Raw genomic sequence first — 23,757 nt, forward strand, 5'->3', positions numbered from 1 at the left:
ATAGGACACAAGTCCAAACTCGATTAAGACATATATAACCTTTCTAAAGAAATAGAACATCAGTTGAAGCTTGACTGAGGTTTACATCAACCTTTTTAAAGTCGAAGCTTGATTGAGGCATACATTAACATTTGTAAAGATATAGGACATCAGTCGAAGCTTGATTAGGCATACATCAACCTTTTTAAAGCTATAGGACATCAATCGAAGCTTGATTGAGGCATATATTAACATTTGTAAAGATATAGGACATCACTCAAAGTTTGATTGAGGCATACATCAACCTTTTTAAAGGATAGGACATCAATCGAAGCTTGATTGATGCATTCATTAACCTTTTTAAAGCTATAGGACATCAATCGAAGCTTGCTTGAGGCATACATTAACATTTGTAAAGATAGAGGACATCAGTCGAAGTTTGACTGAGGCATACATCAACCTTTTTAAAGTTCTATGACATCACTCGAAGCTTGATTGAGGCATACATTAACCTTTATAAAGCTATAGGACATCAGTCGACGCTTGATTGATGCATTCATTAACCTTTTTAAAGCTATAGGACATCAGTCGAAGCTTGATTGAGGCATACATTAACCTTTGTAAAGATATAGGACATCAGTCGAAGTTTGATTGAGGCATACATCAACCTTTTTAAAGCTATATGACATCACTGGAAGCTTGATTGAGGCATACATTAACCTTTATAAAGCTATAGGACATCAGTCGAAGCTTGATTAGACATATATTAATTTAGCAAGCTTCTTCGTTGTCTTAAGTCCACCTTACCCGGAAGATTATTTAGAGGTTACTTAAACAGAGTAAGTAGTTACACTAAAAGTAACAGTTGCCGCATGGACTGATGGACAGAGCTAAATCATCATAGGCCACGCTTTAGTCATGTGATTAGACATTGATACAGATATTGTTATTTCCTACTTCGTATGCATTCTAGAATATGTTTCATGTTCAACAGCATGAATTTCTCCACTCAGCTCCAAACAAATAAACCATGATGATGATAAAATGCAGCAATGGCCTCTAAGAAACAGACTCACGCACATTGACCAAAATATTTCAGGCTACTAATTTCCGTAGATAAACCAATAAAACATCAAAAAGCTTGCCAAAATCCGTGCCAAGACGTGGCAAATAAGCAATGTAATGTATAGAACTATTTTTCTTATTATCTTTTATCTTCAAATCGGCATAATATAACGATGTGTTGTCGTACCGGTACTGTGTTGTTTATATCCCTGTTATATCTATTACACGTTTAACGTCGAACATTTACTGAATAGTATTTATTTAGCCATTTGGTTTAACAGTTATCTATTCATTAATTGATTAATTGGTTAGTCCGTGATCAAACATTTAGATAGATACATGTGAGTTTACATAGTTAAAATTACTCATTTGATTATTCAATTGATTTCGGAAGAAACTGCTATTTGACGAAAAAATTATTTTGCTGTATGAATGATTGAGTTATTCAAAATTTTGTTTTGGATAAATTCATAGCAATTAAATAGAGCTATTTATCAGTTGAATACACCACATAATAATAACAAATACTTAAATCGACATTTAGACAGTTATGGATGAATCTCACACTAGCTTGTGGCTTCGACCGCGGGAATAGGATCAAGAGAATAATATCTAGCTATTATAATCTATTTATCACTATTTTATGATTACTTTTTATTTCTCGTGTTTTAGTACGTTTGATGTATAATAAAAGAGCTAAATATACTGTTGAGCTATGATAACCAGCCATTATTGTCTTTAGTACACATACACGAGGCATACGGATTTAGGTCACAATTGTTACTTCCGGTTCCGGTTTTAAAGCATGGCCTTCCTCTCTCATTTTATTGGCGATAATAGTTATAGTTAGGCATTATTGGTATTGATTTAAAGTTAACTGTTTAATCTTTAGAATATGCGCATTCTGTTATGGTTGTCTGCGTGTATTTCGGCGAGAGTGCGCAGTGAGCAATGAGACATTGATGCTGATCCGGAAGTGACTTTTGTGACCCATTGCAACGTGCTTTGTTTGCAATCCAGCCGCCGTAAACTTCACTGTGAGTTCATCTTTGAAGGTATTTTAGATTAACATATGATTTATTAGGAGTTGGACACAGTGGAAAGTTCATTACAAAGAAACAAAAATTGGAGACTATATAGGAATAATAATTGTGATCTGAGTCCATATCAACATTACCTTCATTATCGCCGTTCGTGAAACAATTCTGGTTACATCCCCTGATTGTTATAGTATTTTTTTAAAGATTGTCAGGAAGTTTTTCATTTAATAAACCATAAAAGATGCAATTTGTTATGAACAGACCTGTAAGAGCACCTGCGATTGGCTGTTGTAATTGAGCTATCGGTACTAACGAAACAATATTCATTACCAGCTGCCAGTGTAGCGAGCGACATTCGGCATGATTAGGTCCATGTGTTGTAACGTTTTACGGTATCTCAGCAAATAGTGCTATTTGATGCCCAACAAAAGGTAACATTAGAAAGATGAAAAATATTCGTCATTTGAACCATGAACCTTTTGCGAATAAGGAAGATTGTATTGGAATGGACATGAAAAGAAAATTGTTAGATAATTTATATATATAGGGAACGTTTTTAATTTGCGATTTTGTACAAATAATTGATGTGTTCAACAGTCAACACAACTATTGTATACTGGGAAGCGTTCCTCTTAGAATACTTTAGAGTTATTAAATATTGATCACAAATTGTGAGAAGCAGCGGGAAATATGCCAAAAAGTGTGTACGATATTATATTATCAGAATTTATAGTCAATGCAAATACAATTTCATGTATAATAAGAATAAAAGAACCCTGGAACACTTGCTTTCGGATACGTAAAGTTGCAACGAGGTTTAAGTAATGTTGATGCTTTCCCACATGTAGCAAACTATTTAGTATATGAAGAAGCGAAAAACAAAGATACAAAGAGGACAAGAAACAGTACTAAACCTATCAGATCGGATTCTTGCCTACAGCGATTGTATTATATTAGGTGAAGGTCTTCATATTATCAAAAAAACTAAAGCTCACGATAAGATATGGCAAGCATGAGAAACTTCGAAATAGATACAATGTTAAGATTTAAAGAATCTTTTCATTTCACAATCGACAAACAAATTACAGGATGAAAATAAGAGATATCTACAAGATAATCCCTTTTCTAATTAAAAAAATAATATTCATTTACGCTCTTTAGAAGACGTGATATTTACGTTGATTTTTACACTCAAGCTACTACACAAGAATGTTAAATAACAGCCCCACGCGTTACTAACGGTTAATACATTGGTAGAAATAGCCGAGGTGATCCGAATAGATTGGATTAATTTTTTTGTGGAGAAATTTCCGGCGAAGACAGTGCATGATTTTTCTGTAAATTACTGTGCCGACATATATATGAAGCATAATTTTGTCTCGCAGAAATAACCGAAGTAGTTCCGAATGGATTCATACCAGGACGCCATTTTGTTTCCACAAGTACAATGTCTAAAGAAATTTCAGCCACAGTACATGAAAGTAACATAGAAATACGTCAACATTCTCTCCATTGTTGTTGTTGCAAGTGTAAACAACTTCATCTTGCAGCTGTCACTGTCAGAAGTACATATCTGCAGGGCGCCACCAACGAATCCTAGAGGATTGTCTCTCGTCACATGCGACAATGCTTTCTATCTCACATCCACCAGATTCGTGTCGTTTCCGGACCCTACAACGTCCGGAAAAATACATGAACGCTATTATATGCTGTATACGTAAATAAGAACAGATTAATACAAGTAATTCAAAACTGAATTATTTTATGCTCTTCATGTGCGGAAAATAATGATACACAACACGTCAGAGATATATATTTTTGTTGTTGTTTGTTTTGACTTAATAAGTTATGGATCGATATCGTATTAAGACTGCGAAGACGTCTAAGGGGATTTTTTATGTAAAGAGTAACAATGCTGAAGTTTTTTAATGAATTATGAACGTCCATATACTTTAATACCTACAGACCATAACGGAAGTCTTCATTCAAACATTAAAGATAACAAAAGTAATGTAGCCAAAACAGACAGTAGGCTGTTGTCAAACATATAAAAAGTACACATTATATTACATTAGTTCTATTTTTGATCAAATCATATTTTGGATGAACGTAATAATCATGAACTCTGGGGTGTTGTTGTCCAATAAAATGAAAATTCTGTATATCATTTTTTCCAGGCGAACTTATTATATCTCCAATCTATACTAAATTGATAACTGTCTTAGTGACTTCAAAAGGGGATGTTTCCAAATTTACTACTATGTTATTTCATGAATAAAAGTAATTTTTAAATATTTTATCAAATTTAAGCTATTTACAAAGTCGACTGATGTGCTGTATTCTTTTGTTGAGAAACAGCAACAATTGTGAATTAAAATAAACTCTAGTACTAATTAAACCAGAATGTTTAAAATCAGAACAAGAGTAACTGAATCATCGGAGCATTTGCGTAATTTCCCCCCTTTTGCACCACCATCCCACACTTAGTGACAGCAGCGTAAACTTGCCGAGGTCAAAAGGAACTGAAAGACGACCCGTAAACATCTTATACAAAAGGGATCTTTTCTCTAGAGTAAGGTGCCTATGGCTTGCTTATGCAAGATTCAGAGGAAAACAGGTCTCACTCACGTAGATAATAACAGCACGTGCCTTTATTTTTTATTGCAAATAAGATTTTTGTGTTCAGTCGCTCAAGGAATTTAACTGGATTCGGCGAATTTAGTCAGGAATGCGCCTCTGTTATATTGTTTTGAGTTTACCGGCTGCTATTGGTGAGTATTAATTACAGTCTTTTTTGCTTAATTTGAAAATAACGAGTGAACTACAGACATGCATAAATATTATTCACGATTGAACTGAGCAGAATGCTAAACTGACAAAAGTCTGAACCATAAGAGAAATATCTCTCTCTCTCTCTCTCTCTCTCTCTCTCTCCTAGCATGTCGACCGACCTGTTTGGTCAATTTTAGATTTTATTATCACACATATAGCTGTAGCACAATCTGGCCCGGCCCCAGGGCAAGGCGAACGAGACAACCGATTGGGTCACGCGCTTTCAGGTAATGCATTTTTTTAGCTTGGGGCCCCGCGCTCATCGCTTGCTGCCTTAGGCCCCGCATGCTGCCTTGGGCCCGCACATCCATGGGCCGGGCCTGAGCACAATCCAGCATGGTTCATTCGTGTCTAGTGAACAAAAGCTGGAGCTGGTATACCAGGGTTGTACGCCACTTTTTTGTGAGAATTTTTAAATAGCACACCAACTCACCCGCAAACGCCTGTGAAATGTTTTTTTTCTTCTTCTTCTGATATTTTGATATCATTATTATCCTACACGTGTTACTTCATAAATCTGACACCAGGCCCTCATATTATGTTGGTATCTTCTAAAATGCGTTGCTTATTGGTTTTCTGAGCAGTAAACTGCTGTGAAATTCCTGCCAGCTTCTCTTGAGTATGATAATTTATCTGGGGCTATCGCACGCATACAGAAATAAATTTCTCACGCATTATCCGAAATACAGACTGGTATTTTAAACACGTGAGTCAAGGGAACAAAAGACAGGAGAGAATTGTGGGATAAGAATCGTTTGACCAGAAATCGTTTCAATATCGTTCGGCTGAAATGAAATTCAGTGGAACCCGTCTAAAACATACAACGATTAGACCGCAATTTTTTTTCTGCCTTATCCTTCTTAAAAAATGTATTTGACACTGAGCATATATAAAAGGTAACATAGTAGACTGCCAACACCCGAGACGGCTTACTGCAGAGTTAGGTCTCGTAGGACAGATTTTTTAAAGGGCAGATACCCAACACTGCAGACCGCTAACTGTGAAATTAGGTCTCGCAGGTTAGATTTTCCTAAGTGCAGACCCCCAACACCCTAGACGGAAAATGACCATAATGAGCAGACGCCCTCCCAGGCAAAGAAAATCTACACAAGAGTCATTTCTCCGCAGTTACTATTTACTATTACTCTAGAGCATAATTTGCCACCCCACCCCATAAAACTCTTCTCAACGTAGCGTCAATAACCCCACCCATACATCTTAACTGCCTCAACGTTCCCAGTGAAATTTAGAAGCCAGTTGTCGTAGCAAGAATGGCGACGAAAGGTAATACATGCGCATCTCTGCGGGCTAACACCCATATGCATGTATCGGAAATTATAGAGTTGACCCTTATACATCAGAATCTGCACAGTTCATGTTTTGCTACTTTTACATAATTATATCTCGACAAAATATTAATTAACTTTACTTCGTAACATTATGTTATGTTGAAGAGTATGTAGAAAACAACTACTTTTTTTTAGGTAGATATAATAAAATATTTCACTCGTCAAGTGAAACATTGTTGTAACAATACTAAAAAGGTTTCCACTTCAAGAGTGAATTATTTCCTTATATCTGCTAACAAGAACTTATATATGATTTTATTATGTTTGTATAGGCAAAAGCGGTCGATATGCATGGATAATTTCCTTCTTATTTTGTCCAAATGCGAATAACAAAGACATTACTGCGTCGATAAAAAGAAGTTCCGAACTATTTAAATAATTTAGGAGATTACGAGAGTGACTTTTAAAAATAGATTCTACATATACATGCTTTAGATTAAAAAATTTTGTAAAATTAATGACTTGTTTCATATGAAAATGAAGAGGTTGTTTTTTTTCGTTGTTACATTTCTTGCGCGGTTTGGTATAGTGAATATTGGTGGGGTGGAAGAACTGAATACTCATCATGGTGTGATCGTATCTGACAGACTTCATAGCCCAGCATCTTTAAGCAAAGTATGTTTAATGTTTGTAACTTTACCTGTCATCATTTTGGTCTTTTATTATTTTTTGTTTTTGTTTCTTTATCCAAACGTAAAATATGTGGCCTTAGCAAGTTTGTGGACCAGTTCGGCAATAGACGATGCACCCAAGTTCGATTGTCACCTAATTTTGGTTTGCAGTAAACACTCATGTATCCCCAGCTTCTCCATATTTTGTTTTAAAGATGAATAAGAGTATAATTAGATGCAAAAGATATATAAACAGTTTTAGTATTATACTTAATCAAGATTATTTCCCTAAACTTGAATCGTTTGTCGTCGAGTGTAATCTAATGTAACGCTAAATATCAAATATAAATGGGCCATGTTAAGTTCGGCCACTGCCAATTTACATGAATTTTGTGCACATCTATTTTTAAATAAGTTATTACTTGAGACCTACCTTTTGTTGTTTGGAATTCGCTTATAATCATTTATTATGGTACCTCAATGCTTACGCCAATGTATAGTCTATTCATGCTTGTATAATCTCTTCGTTCTGATGGAGGACTGCTGAGAGAGAGAGAGAGAGAGAGAGAGAGAGAGAGAGAGCTCGAGCTCTAGTTAGGAAACATTAAGTCTGAGTAACCTAAGGGAAGATATATCCCCTAAATGAGAAACGAAAGTAGTTCCACACTTGTTATCGCCACTGTGGCTATATCTAGTTATTTACTACTGATAAATTTTAAAATTTCACTATATGCTCACATCAAATATCAAATTTACTATATCCAATTCTATCTCAAACAAAAATCTCACAATGAATCAGGGATATTTGCTCTATTGGTCCCAAATCTGGTTGTTGGGTTAACGATCTATGCACTTTGAGGATATGGTAATTGTGCTCTGTTTATCTCAACTATAGCAGCTGGGTTAATGATCTAAACACCTGGAAGAAATGCAGCATCGTATAATTTGCAAGGGTTACTACAAACAATGACCCACACAATCATACAATTTTTTTGTGTTTTTTTTTCAACTGAGAAAAAGAGTATCGGGATAGTCATTCGTTTGTACAATTATGAACAAGTGAAAAATATAATGGAAACGACTAGCTAGAAAATAAACATTCCTGTTATACACGTCTGTATTTCGACATATCAGTGGAAAATGTCTCCTCGGAAGTTTTTGCTCCATGAGAAACTAAATGGTTCTAAGGTGGTTTTCCATCACTCACCGACCAGGAAGAAATGACTAGCAAATGGGCAAAAGTTGTTCCAAGAGAAGTTTTCTCAAAGTGATTCTAGAGTCAGTCTTCCTGGTTTGGCCGGGGGTGGGGGGTGGGGGGTGGGGGGGGTGGGGGCTCATTTAAAATAACAAACTTTTTTATTTTATCTCTGTGGTGGTGTACTATCTTTCTGAAGCGTAGTTATCAACATCGGTTTTATAGCCCGGATAGAGCCAACATTAAAATATGAAATTAATGCAAATAATAAACGGGGATCTGGGCAGAGACGTAAAATAGAACAACACAAGCCCGCGTACACGAACTATAATAATTTAATTAATTAGATAAACAAAATAAAACTGTACAAGACCAATTGTAGGATGCATTTCTACTTGGAAAATAAATTACCATAAAGTTTTAAAAATGCAATTTACAGTTCCGTTTACATAGATACGTTAAATTTCATCACGAAATCGAATGAGCGTTTGAAATTCAATTATCCAGAATGTCGGCATAATCTGATCTGGCTGCTGACCCATTCCCAGATTCAACGTAGCTTTTCTGTTGGAATCGATTGGTACAGTAACACTCAGTTCCCTCTGAGCTTCACTCTACGTTCAGGCTTCTTTAACATCCAACATATAGCCGTGGAAGCTATTTTACTTGCTTCCAATATTCGCTTTCTTCCCACTTGAGCAGAATCGTATCTTTACACCCCTGGCTACGTGTCTCTCATATACTTCCAATTACACGCCCCTTGGACAATCGTTACGAGGGAATAATTCTTCTTACCCCCGGAGCTAAGACCTTTTACGCCTAACGCAAAAACGTTGACTAGTTTTACTGTGTAAGACATTTATAAAACGACAAGAATTCGCCTGGGAGACCTACTCCAGGCGACTAACTTTTCCCATTGGAATTTAGGTTTTTGTAACTCTAACCATTATAGCCGGGGCACACAGGTTCCACTGTACACGCGATAATATAATATAGGATGAGATAGAAATTAGTAAATTAGTATTATTATCACACACACACACACACACACACACACACACACACATCTTAAATGTTGTCTTTGTATCAACGTGTCTATTCAAAATTTATAAAGCACACAAAATGCTTCTTTCCTTCCGTGTAGCGTATCAAGATTGTCCGCAAAAGAAGGATATAAAATATTGCAATTATTAATCAGCTGCGTTAGATCTGTTTTTGTTTAAGTATGCCACATGCTACAGAGCCCATGTATTTTTCCATAGCTGATGCCCTTGTTTTTCATACGTTCGAATAAATAAAAATACGTCACAAAAAATCTCCCAAACAAAACAAAGCAAAACCAACAACAACAACAAAAACAATGTAACAATTTCCAATACATAAATGAAAGTACCTGTTTTAGCGATCGTGTTTGAAAGAGAAACTTACATCGACTCATTCAAACAGCGTAAAGGTCATACTGACAAGATTTCATTTGAACTAGCAGTAATTATTTACGCAGGAAGAATATCGAATGCATTAGCTTTTCGACGGTTTGAAAAACGTTTAAGTATACAAAATTAATTAATACCAAAATTATGTTATGGAAAACAATTAAAGAATATGTAACATAAATCAGTGTCTTAAATCACTCAGTGTTATTGACAATGCAGTAGTATGAACCATAACCAGAATTGTACACGTATGCGTCAAAATATGAATTATTATGACTTTTGCATCTGTTTCAATTACTACAAACAGGTTAACAAATAATTCTGATAAAACAAAAAGAAAACTGCCAAGAATCAAATTAAAAGGAAAACGAGAAAGTGAGTACATTATAAAAAAAAATAAACCAGTTAGATAGCATTAGCAGTCAATTAAAGCTGTTTGTGAAAGTGTATGTTTGACTAAACGTTTAATAAATTCATTGAAATTAATATAATTCTTAAGCTTAAATGTTTAATATATTCGTTGAAAGATATGTCAATTTTAAGTTTGAATGTTTTATAAATTCATTGAAAGATAGTTAATTATATTAAAATGTTTAATAAATTCATGGAAAGATAGATCATTCTTCAGTTTAAATATTCGAAGTATGAAGTTGTTTAAATTTTGGATAATCTTCTGATTTTATCTTGAAAACATGTGAATAAATTTGACCTTAATTCGATACCTCAAATATTTCGTTATGCACTTTTGTCTATATTCCATGTAACACTGACATTCTAAGATAAAATTGAATTTGTCTTCTATCACTATAAAGGATGGACATATTCTTGTTTCATATGATAACGAATGTAGCTTAGCCCATCTACCTGTTTCAGAACGGAGTCGATGAGACGATGTTTGAAATTTAGTTAGTGCTATTCTAAAATTCCTTATAACACTACAGGTAAAGCTTTTGTCCGTGAAAAGGTTTTCTTTAAAATTATTTTTCATCAAATCAGTAAAAAATAGGAAGAGATTTCATTAAAGTTTGCATAATGTGATGAATATGTTTTCATATATTATCAATATATGAATTACGTGCAGGAATTATATTTTCTTTTTACCCGGGGTGCCCTGAAGGTATTGATTGATTCCATCCCTGGGGTCAACAAATCGGGATATTGCGATATATATCATTAAAGTAAAAGCGCCAGTTATCTACGATTTGTTTTGTTGTGTATATTTCATTTGTATTGTGTGATCGAGTTTTGTCAGTAATTAAGGGAGGAGTTTGACCTACATGTATAAAGTATTCCTTTTAGTAAACATGTACACATGGTTATGAGTTATAGATACAGCCTCGATTCTGACCTTAGAAGATTCTAGAAACGAAATTTATTTACAGATTGATGGAAATTTTCATTAAAATCACAAAGTGTTGGCAGAAATTGGTAATTGCTACATAGGTTAAGTGGGGAGGTATATACAGTTATTTCCATTAGAACTATTCATTTCTGTTTTAGCATCTGTAGTGGAATCATTAATTTATGTGTGTTCAGTTATTTGAGAAGATTTATTTATTTAAATTATTGATTTGAATAACAAAGTGATCATTGATCCTTTTCGCACTAAATCACAATTTTGTAATTATTGTGAATTCATTCAACAACATTTTGGATTATATCATTGTAATACGTCAAGACTCCTAGCACAAAAACTATTACAGAATATTGGCACATTACCACATTCAATATTGGAATTCATTTGGAACACTGTATTGGTGGACTTGTGTTAGAATTTTTACGACCATTTGGGGTTTTGATTCACAATACTGTAATTTTTGAAAAAAAGTATATTCAAGGAAATTGAATTATTTGTTTAATGTTACTAACCTTGTTATTTTCGCTCTTTTCTGTTACGTAGTTTAAGACCAAAAAGTCGTAATGGTTGTAAGTTCGAAAACAATTCGATATGTGCTGCAATAACAATTAGATGAAATCGTGAAGAGTTGGAGGAAACAATGGTCAGAGCCTGACAAGTGTTACTTGAACGTAAAATCAAACAAAACCGTACTATCAGACAACATAAACTGTAATATCGTATACTAAATGTCCACTGTTCTTCACAAGATTGCAATGAAAAGAGACACAAAACCTAGTCTCACGGAATTTGTGCATAACCAGGCACCAAGCCACATGCAATCTTCTAGCACAAGAATATTGGTTTCTTTTATAATTTTGCTTCAAAAGAACATCGCTGGGAAAGTTACGAAGGGGAATTAGGCCAAGTGGATTTATTTATCCTGTGCCAAGTAAGTCTAAATTTCGACTTAGTATCTCGCAATTTAGACTTACTGTCTCGAAATTTTCTGTTACTGTCTCGAAATTTCGCATTATTATCTCGAAATGTCCAGTCAATGTCTTGAAATTTAGAGTTACTATCTCGAAATTTCGAGTTATTGTCTCGAAATTTCGACATAATATCTCGAAATTTTGAATTATTGGCACTGGTTACAATAATGAAGACTCGCTTGAGATGCTTGGATTGGCTCATTCAAACAGTATGAACGGTCAAATTGGTAACAACTGCGAGAAAAACTGTCACGTTTGCAGTGACTGTTTAAACAGACTTGTACATGTTCATTATAAATGGGGAAATATCTGCACATACGGCCACGGTTGATAAAGGAGCGTAGAGGATTATCGACCATGGATCGAGACAATGCTAACAGAATTACAAATTATACCCAATGCTAATTAAGTATTGCTTATCAAAAAATGGCCTTACATCACAAAATATATGTTGTCTTATTACACAAATTCGTTATCTAATATACAAAGGTCTGCATGAACTAAAATCTTTGAAAAACAGCTATGAAAATCACCCTTGGTACTAAGTCTGAGAATAATCATAACATATAACAAAAGAATTTAACCACAACAAAATAGGAACATATACCATTGCTGGCCTCTTAAGTCATAATGCAGTATAACGGTTAAAATCAAAATGATTTCACTAAAGATGAACACCAGAAGTCCAGCAATATTACCTCTCCACAAGGTATTTGCAACTTACATTTAATAAGGTTACAGGAGATGGCTTTTTATACAGTTGCCCCTTGTTAAATATTCCTCTGTGTCGATAACTAAACTTTTATGAAACAACCTTTATTTGTTTCTCCCAATTACAGTGACCTAGATCTTTGACTGAACCTAAAATCAATAGGCTTTTACCTTATCCCCAAGTGTAATGAATCCACAAACATTGTTCTAGGTTTATGATGTGAAAACCAATGCTATTGTGCAGAAGCTATTTGTCTTCTCCCAGTCATAGCGACTCTGGCCTTTGACATTTGACCCCAAAGTTGATAGGCTTTTTCTTTACCCTAGGTATAAGCAATTCGCAAAGTTTGGTAACTATACATGTTGGAGTTATGGTGCGAGAACTAAACTGGTCAGAGACAGGCGGACTGACGGATATCATAACATAATACCTCCCCCCCCACCCCATTGCGTGCGTATAAAAAGATGTCGTGGTTGGAGTAGTTGTCAATGCAAAGATGGTAGCTTTTTTCAGTTATTTTTGCTTCAGAATACAAAACGATCTCACTAATAATTACATGAGCAAGAAAATGAAGCAGTTTTTTTGTGTTAAAAATACAAAAATCCTGACGTTAGCCGCAATAAACGTTATCAGGTTCTGTTTCAGTGATAATCCATTCAATAATAATAAGCTCCGTATCGTGGGTTAATTTACTGCGCAATTCTTCTTCATAACGACAAGTAGAACATTTTTCGTGCACAAGTTTAGTCAGCTGATGAAGCTCACCATCTAGTGAAAACTAAGTGGACAGATACTCACTTTAAGTATCGAATTATCTTTTTCCAGTGGAAGAAAGGAACATAATAAGATTGCATAACTTCTCGTCCTGAAAGAATAACGATTTTTCATAAAGAATATATTTACACATAAACACCATTTCTCTCGCCAACATGAGCGCATTTGTGCATTTGACAATATACAAACTGGACAGGATGGCTACATTTGCACTATTACATATACAAAATACAAGCATCACTCGTAGACAAGAAGTATGTCAGAGAAACTTACTGATGCATCAGTACGTAGTTTGCGTCGTCTAAGTATAATACGGTCGAAGATATAGAGGGACAACAAGGAATAACGTCAAAAAATTGAATCAACCATGTAAATCGGGACATTGTCACTTACTTCTTGTATACTGTATTAATGACTTTGAGATGCAAAATAAGAGTCCAAAACACCGAGATTATGACAAACGTATGACAATGGAGTATAAGAACAAATACATAGGAATGAAGGAAGAAACAAACAGAGGAAATGTCATATCATCTGACAACAATGTTTGAGAGGGAATGACAAACATTTTAAACAGAAAAACTAAAAATATTTATATCATAAAAATGGCTTCTTTCACCACGGCATCAACATCCAATTTAAATATGTCACATAGTATCTCTAAATTTAGAGATAAATAATTTTGAGATAATAACTCGACATTTAAATATGATAAATCGAAACTTTGACAGTCTAAGTCGAAATTTCGGATAACTTTCCACAGGATAAATGAATCCACCTGGTCATAATGCTCCGTCGTAGAAAGCCGTATAGTCCGGTAGTCTAACCTTAATTCCACTAGGGTCAGGATTGGAACCAGACTAAGCAAAGGAAGGTCTGTCTTCCTTAGGGAAGGATTGTCTTCCTTAGGGAAGGTTTGTCTTCCTTAGGGAAGGATTGTCTTCCGTTATTTATCCTAACCACGGCGATGCAATGGGATAGGTGGATGTATAGGAACAACTCAGACAACCGATGAAATAATTGGTCAAGACATTTTTCTCGAATTTTTTTTTCTTCATTTGTGTGTGTGTTTGGATTCGAGGTTCTTTTCATAACTATTTTTTTGGACATGGTAATCCATGGACAAAGGAGCTGAGAGGTAAAATCGATAAATATTAGTATTACATTTAATCAAGATTTGTTTCCTTAAAACCTTCTACCGATTGTCATAGAATGTAACAATTACTGCACGAGAGACACTGAATATGAAATCGATGTAGGTCCTGTTAAGCTCGATCACTGATTTTTTTTTTGGAGGGGGGCACATTTATTTTTAAAGCGTTACTATCAGATACCTTCTTTTTATTGTTAAGAGTTCGTTTTTAGTTTTTCGCTAATTTCTTTATGGTACCTGATTGTTTACATAAATGTACAATCTATACATACTTTTAAGATATATTCGTCCTCAGAGAGAGGGAGAGAGAGAGAGAGATGAGGAAAATTGAAATAAAAGTAAATAAGGAAATATACGTTTGAATACCATACATAAGAGCATTTTTATTTCCAGTCAAGGGAAAATAAAGTAGTTCCAAAAATGATATCTCGATTGTGGCAATAAAAGTGGCGTCACTACTTTGTGATATCAGTTCCTTCCACTGATACATTTCAATATTTCATTATATATAAAGTTTGAGTTCTTGAAGCCTTTATGTAGGTTCACGTCACATCAAATATCAAGTGTACTATATCCAATTCTATCTCAAACAAACTACTCACAATGAATCTAGGATATGTGCTCTATTGATCTCAAATATTTTTGTTGGATTAACGATCTAACCTGGAAGACATGATATATTTGCTTTGTTTATCTCAACTCTAGCAGCTGGGTTAACAATCTAAACACCTGGAAGACACGCAGTCTCATAGACCTTGCAAGGGTTACTAAAACAATTACAAAAATTCACACACGTTTTTTTCTTCAACTTCCGTTAAACGGAGAGTAAAGCCATATATTTATTTTAACAAATAAGTTGAGAATGTCTCGCTAGTTTCCGTCCATGAGGAAAACGGTTCTAGGCGCCAAACATTGTTCCAGGAGAGAGTTTGATAATGACTGTTGAGTCAGTTTTCCTGGGGTGGACAATAATTCTGACCCATTTCATAACCAGGCCACACAGGGTCTAATGTACACGTGATAATGTAGGATGAATTAGGAAATGTTTAAAATCATATTGAAACACACTCACACACACACACACACACACACACACGCGCGTGTGCGCGCCCATATGTCTTGCAGTAGTTTTTGGTAACCCATACGTGATGGTAGGTTTTCTAAGATTTCCTTTTTCTCTTTAAAGACCTAGTGACATCAGTAGTTACTTCATTTAGAGCAATTTAAAAGGCTGAGAGAACTAGATCCACATTTTTCCAGATACAGTGCGATAGTTCATAACCAATCTTACGTACGTCCATCGGTCCCTCACTGTTTCATATAAGCTTTAATCCATCTAAACTGACTGAGGTGAGTCATATTTTGGTATGTGTTTGGAGGATATGAAGATACACCCCCAGGAAAGGTGATGGTGGTCTTCTAGAGTCACATTTTCATGCGAAATGTAGACCCGTCCTTTTAACCTAAACTTCATTTAAAGCGACTGAAGGAGATCGATCATAATTTATATGTTTTAAGTGCACGTGTAAATATAACAATGAAAGTTTTCGAATCGTGAACGTCACTAGGGTTTGGGGGATGGGGTGGCTAGAATTGGTATGTAAAAAAAAAACATTGTAAAACTGTTCGGATATTTGTGATGGCTTCCATTGCAGGACTAATTGATTTTTATTTTTTTTCAATTTCATACAGTAAATTATTTTAGGAAAGAATACCATTCGACCACAGCGTTTAATTCATAATTTCCAGGTACACTCACCGGAAGATACAGTTCTGGCGATATTGTATCTCTGAATAGTGCATTTCATTACATTTTTTATATTTGTTATCACTCAGATATCACGCACGTGTTTCACTTGCATCATTTACAAAGTGTCTCCCACAGAGGCCAAGTAATTTATCATTCAAGTCAATACGTTAGGGCAAACGCATGTATTACTGTAGCTTGATATAACCGTTCTGTGAGTATAGAAACAGACAATGTGGACGTTATCCATGCAAATGCCTTTATTTACGAAAATACGTTCATCAGATAGAAGTAAAAAAATATACAATTCTTTTCCACATAATTGAAATTACCAACTTGAAAAACCATAATTCATTTTATGTTAAGCTGCAGTTGTTGTCCACATAACACAGTTTTATAGGTCCTTACGGTAAGTTCATCACTTATAATCCCAAACTTTCAAATTATTTAAGGCCAAGAATGAACTTGTTAAGAACCAAGTATGATCTTGTTCATCGCCTAGGCTCAGCTATAAAGAGGGACACATTTTAGCCCGAATGAGGCTGCAGTTATATCTCGTCAAGGAAAGTTGTTTATAATAAAGATCTGATTGGCTGGCTAGCCTGTGTGCCATCTAGCACAGCGAATTTCAGGTGAAGATTTTTATTTGATTGATCACTGATTAATGTCGATCGGTTGCTTGTTTTTATTGTTTCTTTCACACATTGTTTGCGATTCGAAGAAAAGCCTCCCCCTACTTGAACAATGACAATTAATGCGTAAACCTACACATCGTGTGTCTCTCTTGCCCAGCTGATCAATTTAATCTTGTTAATCGTTTAATCCTCAGGAGTCATCTACTACATAATTTGGTAATTGTATCGAGATTGATTTGGGCCGCCGCGAGTAGTTCTGAATTGGCACGTATTCGCTAATGTAACCTCAAGGAGGATTGTTTTTTTTTGCTAGCGCCCCCAGCTACACTGGTTACTTTTGATAACAATTCCAATTTGTGTGCCCGTAATATTTAATTAGTAGATTCCCATCACGCCATGCAATGGCATCTACGACCACACACAGACGTTTGTATTTCACATGCAGCTCGGTTCTCTTGGCGATTTCATGTTGCCATTTATGTTCGATCATGTTTTTTTCATGTCGGTAACACTGAGGGACAATGATAATTGTTATATTACTAATGTGATCGTTAAGTATAATTGCTCGACATGCTTTCCTTGGTTACGATAACACCCACGTGTTTCTAGCCAGTTGCCCTTTTTACTTGTAAAAGTGTAATGCATCATAGAAAATATGTACTCAGATAATATTTAAATCTCAGGTAAGTGTGCGTCCTGGGACACCAATTTCACTTAGAATGATTTTGATTGTGCCATTGTTTGTGTCTGAAATGATTGTACTCGTCTTCGCCCAATAACTGTTACAAGGACAAGTGTGTCCGTCTTGAATATTACTTGACTAGGTCTTTTCATCTTGTCTGAGTCAATGTTGGTTTAATAAATGTCGGTTTAGTTAAAACACGACATAGTTTTAGGATAGAAGTAAACTTGTTGATGAGATGAGTTCATGTCATGGGTTTTCTTGAAAAACATTCCTTAACTAATTACTGACTGGTTAGCTGCTAAAGTATTTGACCTTGTTGAAAAAGTAAGAGTGGTTTTGAAATGATTATTGACCACCATTTTGCTTCTGACATTTCTTCTTAGTTTTTCTTACAAGAGATGATTTACTGAAAATCAATTATTCCTAGCATAAACATCAGTCTTAAAGGAGACGAATAGTTGTGTTCAATTCAGTTGGAGGATTTTAATTACTATATTTTAATTATTGATTGGAATTACAAGATGCTCAGACTTTAGGATTTAGTAACTACTTTGGAAATACTGAGCATTTATGATTATATCATTGTGATACATGAAGACTATTGGCATATCATCACAATAGATTAGAATTCATTCGGAATACCACCGGAATTCATTTCGAACACTCCATACTTTTAGACTTGTGATAGAACTTGTAAGACTATTTAGAATTTCATTCACCATGTTGTAAGTTATTTTTAAGTTTTCACTTTTGTATTCTAGGAAATACATTATTTGTTGTATTTTAGAAAGCTTGTCATTTTACACTCTTTTCTGTTACTTAGCTTATGACCATAGAGTCGTAACACGTAATATACGGGAAATATAACCGGGGGTGGAATTTTCGGTGAATTACTTCATCGTTGTAGAAACAGTCCCTGTATGATTTTTCCGCATGACTGTGTGTTTTGCGACCGAGAATTTTCACTTGCTAATTCTATGTCTACAAACTGGCTTCGAGTTGATAGTAGTACATCAAGAGTGATTCCAACTGTCTATTTCTATCTTACCTTAGCTTAGATTAGAGCACCAATGCTGGGTTTGTCGATAGGTGATTATGGTAGAAACCAGGATACTGCTGATCGTTTATTAACATTGCTTTTTGATCGCACTCGCCTTTTCTTTCGGTTATGATAAAAAAGTATGTTTGCAGTTTTCCATTTTGATCTTGGAAAACCACAATCTCGACATGGACAACAACCAGGTTGGTAAACTCAGTTATATCCGTTTTGGTTGCAACCTTGGTCAGATCCACACCTAGAACGGTTAAGCGTCCGTAAATGTTTTTAGACTTTCGCTATACTTTGAAGTATAGTTTCTCAGTGCATTTTACACTGTGCGAGTTATCAACATGTTCTTTAGTAAAAACATCTTAAAAGACACTAAAAATAATGTTGTTCTCACTTGAGATAGAAGTCAAAATGATATTTGATCAATTAATTCTTTATTTGTCCTCTTAAAAAATTATTTGTTAATAATCCAAGTGCCATTGATTTATCATCTTTGATTTCATCGTTTTGTTCTGTGCACTGCAAATGTATATACGCGTACCCTGTTGTTATTTTTTTCTCCATAGGCACGAGGGACGATCTATGGGTGTAGGTTTGGATGGAAATAGATCGCGACTATTCCCTAGAAAGGGCAGCAAATGTTTCCTTTGATATAACATGTTTCACATGATTTGCATTCAAATTGCACTGGCTCCAGAAATAGCGTCGATTACAGTTTTGTTGTTGTTACTGGGCGTGTCACTTTTATCACTTGAAAAATGGCTCCACCGAGAGTGATTCGTTTTTAGAACAGAAAAGTCAGCAAAACCTGAGTTTAAATGTAAGTGGGAAAAATTCCATAAAGCTGTCAGTTTCACGTTTGGATTGTTGATTCGTTTAATGTACTTCGGCTTCTCTATCTGATATGCACCCAATCTCTTCATCAGCCTTGGCCCTGTGAATAAATACGGACTCATGTTCGGGCCAATAGTTTAATAACTTCGCTGAGACACCCCTCCCCATGAGCGCCCGCAAGATATTTTGCCCTGTGGAGGGGATGGGGTGTCAGTCATTCACGGCCGGGAGAGTTAGTTGCGTAGTTCCGTGCGTAAGCAGTCTGAAACGAAAGCTAATATTTACTAAGCGTTCTGAACAGAATCTTGTGACGTATTTTCAGCTTCATTTGCATGATTAAACTTGTAATTTATATGCCTATTCCTATGCTGCGGGCGCTCATGCCACTCCCACCACCAAACGATAATCAAATAAATAAAACGCCATTAAACGACTGAATGTAGGTAATGAAACGACAAAAGCTATATTTAGTTTATCACATCATCTTATCACAGCGCCATCTCAGTCACTCCATTGCAGTTTTGGGCGTGTCGATGGAGTGAAGGAGAAATTGTCCCTAACAGGATTCCGTAAACTGAAAGGATAAGCAGCCTACATTTGTAAGGCACTTATCTTGACAAACTTTCCTGATGGGGGTTGTTCAACTACCGTAAATCTGCAAGTTCTAGTAGTCATATTAAATAAAAAGTAAAATATATATTTTAAACAATTAAACGCTATATGTTTGTGTGGTTTATTTTTTTGCTAACGAAGCAATGCGTAATATATTGCATTTAATGTTGCTGATCTTAATTTGAAAAAAAATACCAAAGATAAAATGACGAACTAAAAGAATTAACTTAAAAATAAACTTTTAAAACTGAAATTTCACAGCAAGTAATTTTCAATACATTACGGCTTGTAGAGGCTGCTCATTCGTGGACCTGAATAGAGACACAAAAGATATTATGATACATCCGGAATACTTGGGTGCATTCAGAAAAACCGGTAATGTTCCGGATGTGCTTGACATAGCGTACATTTGTATAAAAGATTAGGTACAGGTTCCATATACTTTCCTCATTTTAATTTATGCCAACATTATAATATATGAGACACCGTCGCTGCTTTTCCTATAAAATGAAAGATAAAAATATTGACCAAACTTAAACACAGATCTAAATTTTTTATTTGTTTGACCTTAAAAATAATTGAAGAAAGCACATGCTGAATATCAGGTTGTTTGGAATTGATTTTAATTCACAAAGTCTGAAATAACATGTACAAATTTCAAATACGGTTAAAGTTAGTGTTGGAAAGGCGGGATGGGGGAATCAACCGGATGTAGGACCACAGTGCTAATTTCTTGTGTCTGGTTAATCATTTCCTATTAATAGTTTTCTAACAAACAAATTTGACTGATCCGTTGAACATAATTCGAAAGACCGAATTAGGCGTAGATTTTTCATCAAGATGAAAGAAATCAGGTGGAAAATCACTCGAGAGACAACTACCAATCTTTACATATAATTGCCGGGGAAACTGAGTACGATGCCTTATAGATCCTTCAAAGTATTGTTAACATCTCCTTTGTTCAGGGATCAATATATGTAAACGAACTGACATCGAAACAAAGAAAAAGAAGAAAAGAACTCTAGCAAACATGTCTAGCCTTAAAGTCTTAATAAAAAACGCAGTATATAAACTCGATTGATGAGGTATTCGTATCCATCCATCTATCCAACTGCAACGAAGTTGTTAAGCGGCAGACTGAAAGCAAAATCTTCGGTGTTTATTCTGGACCCATACTTGACCTGAGTGCAATTAAGGACAGAGTACCGGACCATTTTCTACGCCATGTTCTTTGAAGTAAAGCCATAAAATAAATGATTCTGTCAAACAGTCTTGTTCTGGAAGCTTGAATGTGGCTTGGGGTCTGGTTACGCATCTGCATGATTTCGTACTATCCTGACTCAAGAGTTTTTAGTCTGCATTTCGAATGATGGAGTTTAATATAACAGACTCATCTACAGCCGGGAAAGATAATGTGGTTTTGAATTTGTCGATTCTCAGTTTTACTTTGGAAAAGAACGGGGGAACCAATTCAGATTTTTCTATGGAGAAAGCATTAACGGTTGGGTCGAATTTCAAGTACACGATCTTTTACTGCGACATTGTGTATATGATTGCACACACACACACACACACACACAACAATTTATATTGTTTCACAGGGTTTTGTCTGAAGGGTTTTGTTTGAATTTACTTTCATGTAACAATTGTCAGGGTCGGTCCATGTTTCCTCTACTTCTACATGATATCATGTAGTTTCTACTATAGCACCCATAGAGATTATCATGTTTCTTGAGTTTACAGCAATTCATCACGAATAATGTGCCACACCCTGTCGTTTATAATGTATATTTGCATTACAGAGAGAGGTCTGCAAATATTCTGCGACCTGCACGTATCTGACTTTTCCGGTTCGGCGCTGGATCTAGGTTGTTTACGCCAATTAGGCTCTGCCCTTTCACTGTATGTAGCCCAGATGTTTTGTACCAGCGCATGCTTGTGTTTAACTTTGATAAAAGTGACACATTCAAGGACAAAATAATTAAAACTTTTGAATTTAAAACTCGTAATTAGTCTGGGTCCTTTTAAAAACCATATAAATCCGGTTATATATATATATATATATATATATATATATATATATATATATATATATATATATATATTATAATGTCCGCACCCAAACATGAGGAGGGACTTCTATTTTTTTGCTATTCCTATAAAACATATCCCTTTCCGTAGGAATTTTCATCATCAAATATCCCACCAACTTTTGGCGGCTGTTGGACCCATATGATGATAAATATAGATACTTAAATATACTAAATACAATTTCAGCAACAAATATGAGCGAGCTAAGCAGATGGTGAAGCTTGTTAATGACGTAAGATAAATTATCAGTTGAGAGAGAGCTTTAAAACTTCAGTTGAATTCAGTATTATATTTATTCTTTATATGTTGTGTGTGTGTGTGTTCTATGTACCTTTTGAATCACGTTTTTCACATTTTTCGCACATGAGCAATACCATTTTGAACTAGAGAACCAGTCTAGAAATCACTTAATACAGTGACACCACCTACAGACAGGTGGGAGTAATGGGTGAATTCCATTAACTAAAAATTCCATTAAATAAAATTAAAGACTTAAAAGTAATCAATTACATTAATTCTGCTGGCTCATACCCTTTCTGACCATTCTGCGCAGGAATACAGCACCATTTCAGATGTCATAGCGACCCAAATTGCAAATAAATCCCCTTCTCCTTGGCGAGCTAATATGAGATTGGTTTTAGTTTGATGTTTTACTCTGAGGCAATTGGAGTAAATTTCCTTAACGCGGAATACATCACTATCTGCGATATGGGCTGATCTGATATCGAACATTCATCCTTATCGATCGGAAGTCCGGCTAGTCTGGTTCCATGCCTCGTTAGTTTGATAAATCAACCTCACAAAGCTGTGTTGATACTGATGGACGATGTTGTGGGTAAGATGTCACTTGTTCATTAAAACACATGCAAATCATTCCGGAACAAACCCGCGTACACTTTATTCACATACCGCTAACTGGTAACAGCCATATCAAGCGCGAAATTCAAAATGGCCACAGGACAGATGGTTGTGCTATTCTGTTACAAGTCACCAAACATATAATTTGCTCAGGAAATATAATCTACATGTCACCAAAAGAATCCTTCAGCCGACTGGAGCTGCACACCTGAAATTCAATATCATCACGGGTGAAGGGCTGATTTATTGGCCTACTGCTTCGTATGCTCCTTGCGTTACATTTCGCTATATCAGTGCTGTCCAACCTGCGGCCCGCGGGCTGATTTTAAATGGCCCGCCAGAGCTCGAGCATTTGTTTATGCATTTATGAAAAAAAAAAAGTAAATGGCCTACTTTCATAGTATATCTTCTTAACCAGGTAATCACGTGAGCTGTGATCAACAAAATCAAACAGCGTATTACAGCTAACGCCATCTATCAAATGATAATGACAAATAACCAGTCAGTTAGTATATTAATACATCCTGTCATGCAGAAGACGCGAGTCGTGAGTAATTAAAATAAACACATCCTGCCAAAATTAATCAAACCGGAAACGGATATCTAGAACACGCTAGCGTGTCATTTTTTGTAAATAGTAATAGCTACAACCATTCTTAAATATATTTATTTCTAAACATCTTAGTTCGAGCGCAGCAAAAATTTGAAGCGTTACGGAAGAGAACCGTACATTTAATAAGTTATGGGAAGTGGAATTTGTATTCATATTGTCAAAT

General features: G+C 35.3%; 1 protein-coding gene across 2 annotated transcripts in view; it reads left to right on the forward strand.

The window, feature by feature from the left end:
* Positions 1-4,569: 4,569 nt before the first annotated feature.
* The window catches only part of LOC149775282 (uncharacterized), a 73,304-nt gene continuing 54,116 nt past the window's right edge, over positions 4,570-23,757 (forward strand). For both annotated transcript variants that reach the window (XM_089943905.1, XM_089943906.1), the window contains exon 1: positions 4,570-4,855. In XM_089943905.1, coding sequence (XP_089800031.1) covers positions 4,813-4,855 — 43 coding nt within the window. In that variant the 5' untranslated portion in view covers positions 4,570-4,812. The remainder of the gene's footprint in view (positions 4,856-23,757) is intronic.

The sequence above is a fragment of the Sinohyriopsis cumingii genome, chromosome 19 (genome assembly GCF_028554795.1).
Source record: "Sinohyriopsis cumingii isolate HCF-2022 chromosome 19, ASM2855479v2, whole genome shotgun sequence".
Taxonomy (NCBI): Eukaryota; Metazoa; Mollusca; class Bivalvia; order Unionida; family Unionidae; genus Sinohyriopsis; species Sinohyriopsis cumingii.